This window comes from Porites lutea, chromosome 13, assembly GCF_958299795.1.
Source record: "Porites lutea chromosome 13, jaPorLute2.1, whole genome shotgun sequence".
Lineage (NCBI taxonomy): Eukaryota > Metazoa > Cnidaria > Anthozoa > Scleractinia > Poritidae > Porites > Porites lutea.
The window spans coordinates 12501205-12512114 of NC_133213.1; the positions used below are offsets into that span (position 1 = coordinate 12501205).

The following is a 10910-nucleotide window of genomic DNA, read 5'->3' on the forward strand; positions in this document are numbered from 1 at the left end:
AAGATAGAAAAAACTATTCATTTACAAATTCTAAAAAATAGAAGTAACTTAACCTTACATAAAAGAAGAGGAAATAGGTATAATTAATAATAAAAGTTCAAAATTCTATAAAATTAAGAATTCCATTATGCAGAGATATCAAGATCCTGCAATCGAGTTATACTAATGACGGCTAAACCAGTGTCCATAAAAAGCCCTAAGTATAAAAGCAAATAGACACGTATTTCAGATATCCGTTCTATTCTATCCGATATTTATTTTACAGTCTAATGACTGCTCTATCTTGCTACGAAACGGCGTTCGCGAACCTCTGACGCATGCATGTACCGATCTTAAGAGTTCAAACGAGATCTGTGTCCTGAGCCAAGTGATTACAACATGATAAGGCTCGGTGTCTTTCTGAGCTATCTTGTCTGCGAGATGCTTTAAAAACCGCTGACACTCGTTTCCCATTCCGCCATTGGTTCCAAACACTAAAGGCGTAAACGAACCCATTTCTACATCTAACAACCGCTGCTGGTACTTGCGTTTCTTCTCTTCTTCTTGCTCTTTGAACACTTCCGATGTTGGCTTGCTCTGGTAACACTTGGAGTTGACGTGCGTAACTCTAACATCAAAAAATGCCGTAACTCCTCTTGCCCAGAAACCTCCCGCTTTGATGTCCAACCTTGCCTCAGAACTTGTAACAGCGCTCCTCAAATGAAATCGCTCGTTGTCCAGGGGTTGAAGGCGTGGTTCGATTTCGACATTATTGCATATCTTGTCGATGAATGTCGTTAACAAGTTCCGTACACCGTCATGTCTCTGCGCTACAAACCCCCCTTTTTACAAGAGAGGGCGTGACTAACGGTGAATTTATCCCCACATATGCAATGACTTGGTAAATCGACTAAGGGTAAGTCATAACGCAAGCGTAGCGAGTCTCTGAACTCTTGCTTGTTGAGGGCTAAACCTTTGTCTGCGAGAGGCATCGCATTCAGCCAAGAACTTGCGCCCTTGTCCCTCGATTGATTAACCAGACGCAGCAGGCCTGGGGAGAGGCTTGAATCAATGCTATCCATTTTCTCTTTGGCACTTGCTCTCTTAAGTGATTGTTGATGCCTCTTTAGCTCCTCCGTAGATCTTTCTCCTAGCACCATGATGGAACTCTGTGATGTAATAGAATCTACGTGGGCGGTGGTTATTAGTCTCGAGGCAGCAAACTGCTGCGGTGCCTCGGATTTCAGATCAGGAATGCCTAGACCCCCTTGACCCGTTGATAAGGTAGCAAGACTGCGCACCTCATTAGGGAGAGGCTCTGATTGACCGAACAAAGTAGGGAGTAATAAATCTTCAATCACTTCCTGGATTGGATCGACATAATCTTCAAACGATTCAGTCGTGCGCATGAAGTAGGTGAACTTCGACTTGTAGCCTTTTGTGAAAGCAATATACGCCGCATGGGGCTGGCTCTTCGCTATTTCAGAGAGACGTTCGATTTCCTCTTTCCATGCACGAACCTTCTCCTCACAATACTGATCTTTGTATTCTTGCGACGCAATAACTGCTCCCAGATGGCGCTGACCTTCAGTCGTTATGTTGACTTCCTCTCCAAACACCCTCTTTGCTTCCTCCGCTAGTTCCCTAGACTTCACAATAAGCCAGCTCTTTGTCCCATTCACAAGGTAACCAAACTTTTGTCCTTCCTTACTCAATTACCTGTACCAGTTGTATAAGTGCACTATACTCCCTCCTCCAGCTGAGTCGTCTGCAAGCCAAACCTGTTTAACCAATGGGCAATGATCTCTCAAATTCTGTATCATTAAGGATGTATTAAGTGCATACCATGGCATCGCTAGCGGATCTCCTTGTGTGGTGCCTTCTCGAGAAAGTATTTCACCTCCCCCACAAATAAACAGTCTAGATGGGCTTCTATATGTGTTAATCACATAGAGCGCCATTTCTTTGCACATGATCTGGATATTGTGTAAGGCCGCTGACCTATTCATTTGGTTAAAATCGTTACTAGCATCAATTAGCAATATTCCATCTGTTCCTTCTTCAACAAACACTTGACTCATTGCATGGATCGCAGCCTCCGCTCCTGCGTTATGACCAGCGCAAACTTGTAGGGGACCCGCCGCTTCTTTTATTTCCTCCTTTAAGAAACCGCTGACCGTTTTCCCCACTATTCTCCTCAGTACCTCTCCAACACCAATTGGTCTGATTCCCGGGTTCTTATCCGGCGGGATAAGCCTGCAGGACGTGAAAGCTTCAAGTAAGGATGGGTGGTACGATTTCCTTAGCAGATTTCTTGTGAACACGGCTAGCTCTTCTCTCAATATTTTGCCCTCGGTCTTGAAATCCTTAGAGCACAGGATTCTCTTATACAGCTCTGCGTCCATTCCAGATGGTATAATAATAATAATAATAATAATAATAATAATAATAATAATAATAATAATAATAATAATAATAATAATAATAATAATAATAATAATAATAATAATAATAATAATATGTTACTCAAATGGCTATATAGCACTCTTTTAGTTGATCTACCTGGGGTATTTAGTGTTTGATATTCCCTAGGCACATTCTGGCGCTCAGTTAACCTGTAATGAGGCTAAAAGCAAACCCTATGAAATCTTGTTATGTCCCTAAGCATATAAAAAGCTGAAAGATTAGTACACTTAGGACCTTTATTACATTAAGGGCCAAAAGTTATTACATTTAGGACCTTTAGGACGTCAGGAAGTCACGTGACTAGTGCCTTGCCGTCAGGTTTGCGGTTTGAGGTTCACGTTTGTACGGCTAGATCACGCTCTAGAGGTAAGTGATTTACCTCAAGGTTTTTTTGCACTCTAAACCATGACAATCCCATGTTCGACAGAAAATACTTCTTTTTAGAACTCTTTCGTTAATTAATTATTGAACTATTTTTCATAGAAGCGTAACTTTGAAGACGATTTCTCAGCTAGAATAGAAGTGAACGAATGATTAAAAATAAATTAAACATGGCAGGCACGAGCTACCAGCCGCGAATCTTAATTCCTAAATATGGGCAGACTGATAACGTGAAACCGCTAACCGCGGTTTGCCGTTTGCGGTAAGATGGCCAAACCTACGCCTTCGGCCAACACCGAAAATTTCCGCAGCAGGCGAGAAAAACCTCTGGTACCCAGGGTAGTCATGATTTGTTGTTGGCATATTACCGGTTTGAATATAAAGCTAATTATTACAATATGGCCTTTATTACACTTGGGTCTATATGTTATTAGAGAGTTTTAGATCCGAGTTTACCGCGAACCTCTAACCGCTGGAGGTCACGTGACAAGTCTTTCGCGTCACATTTGATCATGAGGTTTACGACGCGTTCTCGACGTGGGGAGGAAGGTTTTCACGTATGTCATTTACCTGAAAGCTTTTAGCGTATATTTCTTGTTTTATCCCACGTAATGATACAAAAATATTGTGGAGCAAGTCTTTATCCATTAACAGAGGCACAAATCCGGGCAAAATGCTGAATTTGATAAATCCTATTTGATCTTGAAAACAAGTGCCATTCATGGCTGCTGATTCAAAATGGCGGCCGTAATCTAATCCACCGCCAATCTAAATCGAATTATGTTTGAACGTCGAACCGCACATGGGTAACCGCAAACCGTGGTTAGAGGTTCGCGGTAAACTCGAATCTAAAACTCTCTACAGATAGGACCTTTATTACGCTTGGATTCAAAATGTTATTGCGGATGGGACGTTTATGACACTTGGGTACAGTTTTTGGAATGCCACTATTGAGGGATCTTCCACATAGAGGATTATGAGGGGGGGATTAAGATCGTTGTCAGGAGACAAGAATATCGAGGCTAAAAATTGGCGAAATTTTAAATATACTTCAAGAATAAACGTGAGATAGGACCTTTATTACGCTTGGATTCAAAATGTTATTGCGGATGGGACGTTTATGACACTTGGGTACAGTTTTTGGAATGCCACTATTGAGGGATCTTCCACATAGAGGATTATGAGGGGGGGATTAAGATCGTTGTCAGGAGACAAAAATATCGAGGCTAAAAATTGGCGAAATTTTAAATATACTTCAAGAATAAACGTGAGGTCGATATTTTGAAAAGGAGGTATATAATTTTGCGAGTTGAAAATCCGTAAATACAATTTATACAATTATATGTTCACTATTAACCTACCAGTATAAAATTATAGTACTGCTGTCTTTCTCTAAACAGCAAAACTAGCAAACAAAAGAAAAAAAAACTACACTAACTGATGTTCATACCCGACTGCATTCTAGAAGGAAAATGTCATAAGCTATAATTTGAAAATAATAAAAGAATATTTCGAGCATAAAATTGGAAGAAATACAAGAACGTTCAGGCTGGGCCGAAAAAAATTCTTACAAAAGGAAATTGAAAGAGTGTTGTAATTGTTTGATATATTTTTTGCAGTCAGTAAATTAAGGGTATTTTCAGTGTGTATTTTCAGTATTTTACATATGAATATTGGAGACGCCAATACATGTGGAGCCGGTTTCCACCTTATTAACAAAGCATGAAACCTTATGTCATCGTCTCATGTCAGGTTTCATGTTTTTTTTTTTTTCACCTGCCCCTCGGGTGTTTGTTTGAACGTGTAAACAATTCAGTAGATCTTCCCTCTGAAGCTTCTTGAATGCTCTTAATTCTACGTTTTCTTTTTGCGTAGGAAAAAAACTTGATATATTCCTCCCGGAAGTTTTTATTGAATACTCCGTATATAAGTGGGTTGATTGCCCCAGAAAGATTTCCCAGATAGAGATACAAAACATATATCTCCCTAGGAAAAGTTACGTCACCTTGAAATGTGTCGACAAAATCTATGATAAGGATTGGTGTCCAACAAGCCAAGAAAGCTATAACTGTGATAAAAAGGATCTTGGTAATTTTGATATCCCTCTGAGTAGCCATTGTGGACAAAGAAGCCGATTGAATATTGTTTTGAACAGTCTGGCGATGAAGTCGTAGTTTTTTAAAAACACAAAAGTAGCAAATGCTAAGAGTTACTCCCGGTGCTCCGACATAAAGATAAACGAGTAAATTTGGAACAGTTATTTCCGTCGTCTGAAAACAAAACATCTTTCCGGGATGAAAAACATAGCGTTTTTCGAAAGAGAAGTAAGGAATTGGCTCCAAGCAAGCCAAAATGAAACAAAGTCCTATCATGGTTACGGTCTTCCCCTTAGTGAAAATACGTCGGTAATGTGTCGTTCGCACTATTCGATAAAATCTGTTTATGGCTGTCAGTGTAAGGATCAGCAAAGATGTGCATGCAAATATAATCACAAAATATCCCTGAGCTTGACAGACGTTGTGGTTAAATGGCCAGCGTCCAACCGCTATCACTGCAATGGTCTGCGGGGAAGTTACAAGTGGAAGAAGAATATCAGACACTGCCAAGGCTGCAATGAAGTAGTTAGGAATCGTTCGAAGCTGAGAATTTCTGTAAATTGCCTGAAGCACAGAGGAATTACCAATTATTGAAACCAAAATTATCAGCGAATATAAAAATGTTTCAACGACAACCAGCGCCTTTTCTCTGTTACTTAACTCATCACTGAGTTTCGGAAACCCTTCAGACATCGCTTTATCGACTCTTGACTTTCTTTGACTTAAGTCTTGATTACCAAGTGAACACAATATTGGAAAGAAGAGACTGTTTTACAAGCTATTCCAATGTATTTAGGATAAAGCTTCTAAGTGTTTGTAAATCCCTGAAGCGCTATTAAACAAAGCAATAAATGTGATATCTTCCTCTCCGTTTAAAGCTGGCCACTATCATTGATAATAAAAACCACTATCCTTCCCGCTGAGGAAAAAGGATATGGTTCGAAGAATTGTAAGTTGATATATAATTGTATTTTCTGTAAAATTTGACCCGCTTCGGACACACAGCTTGAGTTAAAGAAAAGTTTCCTTATTTTCCAAATACAGCTGCTTTTAATGTCAGTTGTGACGGGTCCCTCATTATTGCAAATACAGAAAGTTTCTTTTGTGTTGTACTCAATTTCATGCACTGCCGTACAAAAGAAAGAAAAAGAGAAAAATAACTTATTCACGACAGCAACATTAACGGCTAAAATTGGACAATCTTGTAAAAACAGATATGAATATGAATTCGAATTTGTAGTGCAAAGTCTCCAGTGTTGCCCAAGAAGTTGCCTTGACAACGAGTCGAATTTTCGTAGTGATTCGCAGCTTAGTTTCTTTACTTGTGTTCGCTTCCGGTAATACCGTATACAAAATAACATTCCAATAACATTGCAATTAACTTGTCATACACAAAAGAAAAAACGATGACATTGCAATCGCTTCGAACAATCTGACTAATAGAAATGACTTACCAATTCAAATCTAGCTTACAATCTTTTAACTCTCTTTTAACTCTATCTAGCCAACGACACATACCCTGTAGATCTTAAGAGATTATAAGTAACAACTGTAGTCCTTGTAAGATTTGTAGCTCTTTTTTATCATTAATTTTATTAACTGTTATTATTTAAATCTAACATGTAGATCTAGCCAGGGCTAAAAGCGAAGCTCCCGTTAAAAAATTATGATTCAAATCAAAAGATAAATTTGTAATCTACAAATCAGTTAACTTTAGGGAAGATTCATATGACTTTAGGGGGAGGGGCTAAGTGATTTTAGGGAAAAAATCATTTGGAAACAAGGATGAAACACATCTTTCATCGACAAAATAACCCAGTCGCCCACTAACACTACCTCCTAGTTTTTTATAACTTAGGTTACTTGGACAGCCCCGGAATGATGATAACAATAATGCTAATAATAATGATAATAGTAATGATCAAGAGCCATAATAGGACAGCCGTCCTATTATGGCTCTTGGATTAATAATAATAATAATAATAATAATAATAAAGTTGAACCGTAGTTCTCAAAAGTCACACCCAAGCCGCTGTATGATTATAAGCATCCGACCGCCTTCTGGGACGTCCCATTATTCGCTGACACATCTCAAGTAAAGACCAGCAAGCAAGTTAGATAAAGGGATGAGGGGTCAATGGCTGAAAAACAGAGAGTCTAAGGATTTCGAGAAGACAACTAAGTACAGTCAACTGAGACTAGAGCTGACGAACCGATATCCTGAGTACAAGGTCAATCAGTATAACATCATATGGATGTCCTTGAGGACTGTTCGAAAGAGGTTGAGCAAAATATAAAAAAGCTTGTAGGAGACAAGTGTGAATCAATTGTGCGCCAAATGCAAAAAGCAATCTTGTCTAGTTCATTACATATTGCTAGAATGTTCAAGCTGAGCGGTTAGATATCTATAGGAATTTCGGACACCTATTTTAACAGATACTTAATCTTGTACATTATCGAAGTTTTATTGACATACCTTAGACATTCTCATAATTTAATAGACAGCTATATGAACGATGGTTTTTAACTTATGAAAATTTTTATTTTATAATTAAGACGTCCATAAAGCTTCGTTGTAGGTTTTTTTAATTTATTGTTATGACATTTTTATCAAATCATTTTTACCCAGGTTTTTTTTTAAAGTGCAAATAATTGTGTAATTGTTACTACAAATTTTAGTCGATGCTGCGGCTGGTTACGATTTGCCGCCCAGCCAAAGCTTTTATTTTTTACTCTGGGCATCCAGACGTTTGTACTGCCATAATAATAATGAGACATTTAAAGAGCGCCTTTTCCCAAGGGTCCGAAGGCACTATTTGCTGCCGGGCATCAGCCGGCAGCACCCATATTCTTGAGCGATTTGAGATTTTTTGGTTCGATGGTTCGATGGTTCGATGGTTCCATGGTTCAATCAGCAAGGTGACCAATCAGCAAGTGCTTAGCTGCCGCGCCTGTTTTTCTCTTCAGAGCAACCGCCATTTTGTTTTGTTCTCATGTGAGTTTAAGATTTGTGCAGAAGTTGTAGTACATCGGATGTTTGCTGTCTTTTTAAACAGCCTAAACGGTAAGAACAGTTCAAGAACTATTTTACGGGACATTTTTCCGGTTTTTTTTTTTAATGCTAGGTTTCAAGATTAGTTGTAGCGAGTATTTTTTGTCACACAGATTGTTATCTCGGGAAATCAGGATTGTAAGTTGTGATCGGCGTGTACTGTACGTCTACCTGACCTGTGAAGAAACAAGTTTTGGCCTTTAGTCTTCACGTTATTTGTTCGCAACTCTTCTCGTCATGTACACGATGATTGTTCGATGAAGAAACAGTCTATCAGCACTGCTGTTGTTAAAATGAATTACAAAATCATGTTGAAACTCTGGCGAGTCAGTATCTGAATGTAAACATATTTGTCATTGTGATCGGTTCATTTTTTGTATTTTACTCTGAGTGCATCATAATTCTATGTTATTGACTTTAAGAAAAAAATTCATATGTTTAACTGTTCTACATACTGTCTTTGTCCTATTCGCATCGCAACTCACGGCAGCACTTCCCTTCTCAATGAGAACTTCTAGTTACAGTTATAGTCCGTGGGCCAGCGAGGGACATGCGCAGTACCTCGTTTAGTGCTTAAATACAGTGTCCAGATGCAAATTTATGTAGAGATGTCAAAGTTAAGTAAAAAGACTCAATTTCACGTTGCTTTATTCATTGCATTATTTTTGGATAAGTTTTCTTTAAAACCCGTGGCGTGGGTACCCTTTGGTATTTCGCTCCAGAAAGAAAATGCCACCGCACAGTCACGTCCGGCAACTTAACAACTGCAAACAACCTGATTTGGAACCTCCTTGCCCTAAGCTTTCAAATCAAGAGAGGATAAAGGGGACAAAGAAGGCATCTCCCATACACACCCTATTCCATAGGTAATTCGTCTCGAGTTATTTTTAGAATCGGGATAAAGTTACCTCGCGCGCTGCGTGGATGTTTCGTGGAGGTTTCGCATGACTAAACGCCGTGCAAAACATGTCGACCGAAAGGCAATGAAAGCGCGCAGAGATCGAGAGCATTCCTGAATATTGAAGCGAAATTAGTCGGCGCTCACCTGGGAAAAGGGAATCGCTGGAGTTAAACTGATTTCACGGGTTGTCAAAGAGTCGAAGTTGTCATAACCTCAGTGCTTCAATAAAATGAGAAATTTCGCCGGTCTATTGAAACCGGTCGTTTGTACAATAAAGCGAGTAGGACGCCAAGTGTTATTGTTGTTGAATAATAAAAGACTAATAAAAGAATAAATATCAAACGAGAAATTGCTCTCTTCAAACTGTATATTATAAATGATCCTGAGAGAATATTCAGTGTGTTAAGGATTTCCCTGATGCACTGTTAGCTCTATACAAGAGAGGAAGGGAGATTCTTTTTTAATTTCCGTTTCGCTGACACAGCTTTAGCAGAAATCTCTCTGTAGTCGTTTTCGTCGACAAAACGAATAGCAATAACGCTCTCCGCGTCTTCCGCCATTTTGTTATGCGTCAATTCGTGAAGGACGCGTGCCTCTGAGCGTGGGTCATCCACGCGGAACACATTCGCGTTATGTGATTGGCTGTTGTCTAATCCCCTTGAGATCTGTGGTGTTAAACATAAGTCGAGAGGAATTACCTGTGGAATAGGGTGTGTATGGGGGATGCCTTCTCTGTCCCCTTTATCCTCTCTTGTTTCAAATGGCATATGTCTGCAAAATTTCCCCGGGGGGGGGGGGGGGGGAGAGTTTCACTAGGTAGCCCACGGACTATTAAAATTTATAACCACAGTCAAGGTTAAAATTTAAAAACCGCAATTAAAAACTACAAAAAATAATGATGAAATAACGTAAGATATAAAACACCACAATCACGTCATCAATTCAAAAAGGCTGGTCTAAAAAGAACAGTTTTGTTTTTGTCCAGTGATCCAGCATCCCTAATATGCTGAGGAAGACTGTTCCAAAGAAGCGGCGCAGCAACAGAAAAAGCACGATGGCCATGACTGTTTATGTTAAAAGCAGTGCACGGCAAGTAGATGTTTCTTTGAAGACTTAACATCCCATGCCGGGAGGTAACTTTCATCATCATCATCATCATTTTTATTAGCCTTTTTTTTACAGCAAATTTTACAGGATACTGCAGGTTGTTAGGCGAGGAGACCTCAAGCTTTCCAGTTCACAGGGGTCGGCAGGTTGCAGGGTGATAGGAGGATGGGTAACGTCACCAAGAAAAAAACTAAATGAGGAATTTACGTCGCGTATTGCTCTGGCTGGTTGGGGCCAAAATTAGTAAAGTATTTACACAATTTGTCAGCAATTTCCACGGGATCTGTTATCGTTTTACCCTCTGATGCAAATGATGAAGGCAAAGGTGATTTACTTTTACGCTTATTTATAACCTCATTAAGCAATTTCCAAGTTGTTCTAAGGTCATTTTTGGCACTCTCAAACTTAGTATCATAGTATTTACGTTTTGCGATGCGAATTAAATGGTTCAGTTTCTTTTTGTAGGTGTTTTACTTTCGCTTATGGGATAATGAGGGAGATCTGATGATCTGTATAATCTGTTTTTCTTGTTAATAGATTTCAAAAGTCCGGGGGTGATCCAAGGAGAGCTGCAGTTGTTCAGTAGCTTGCTTTTAATTTAATGACCTTTAAAGGGAAGCAGGCATTGTAGAATCTCGACTATTCATCTATAAAATTATTGTAAGCCATATTGGGATCTTCATCAAGAAATGAGGCACAGTTTGTGTTTGAAACGTTTTCGTTGAATTTACGTAAATTTTCGTCAGTAATCTTGCGTATGAATACTTTATTTTCTCCATCGCGCGTCAGAGTTTTGTCAGAAAAATGAGCAAAAACCGGTAAGTGATCGGATAAGTCGTTTAGAACAATACCATTTAAGACATTTTGAGAAAGATTATTTGTGAATATATTATCGATTAGGGTTGCAGAATAAGAGGTGAGGCGCGTT

General features: G+C 39.1%; 1 protein-coding gene and 1 pseudogene across 1 annotated transcript; both read right to left on the reverse strand.

Annotated features, from left to right (window-relative positions):
* Positions 1-270: 270 nt before the first annotated feature.
* Positions 271-1832, reverse strand: LOC140923310 (uncharacterized; annotated as a pseudogene).
* Positions 1833-4598: 2766 nt separating this feature from the next.
* On the reverse strand, positions 4599-5705 carry LOC140922379 (octopamine receptor beta-1R-like). The gene has a single exon (XM_073372370.1). The coding sequence runs from the start codon at positions 5613-5615 to the stop codon at positions 4599-4601; it is 1017 nt and encodes a 338-aa protein (XP_073228471.1). The 5' UTR covers positions 5616-5705.
* Positions 5706-10910: the final 5205 nt, after the last annotated feature.

Bases quoted from the DNA above. Each gene is read 5' to 3' on its own strand.
- LOC140922379 (XM_073372370.1), bottom strand. From the start codon at position 5,615: ATGTCTGAAGGGTTTCCGAAACTCAGTGATGAGTTAAGTAACAGAGAA.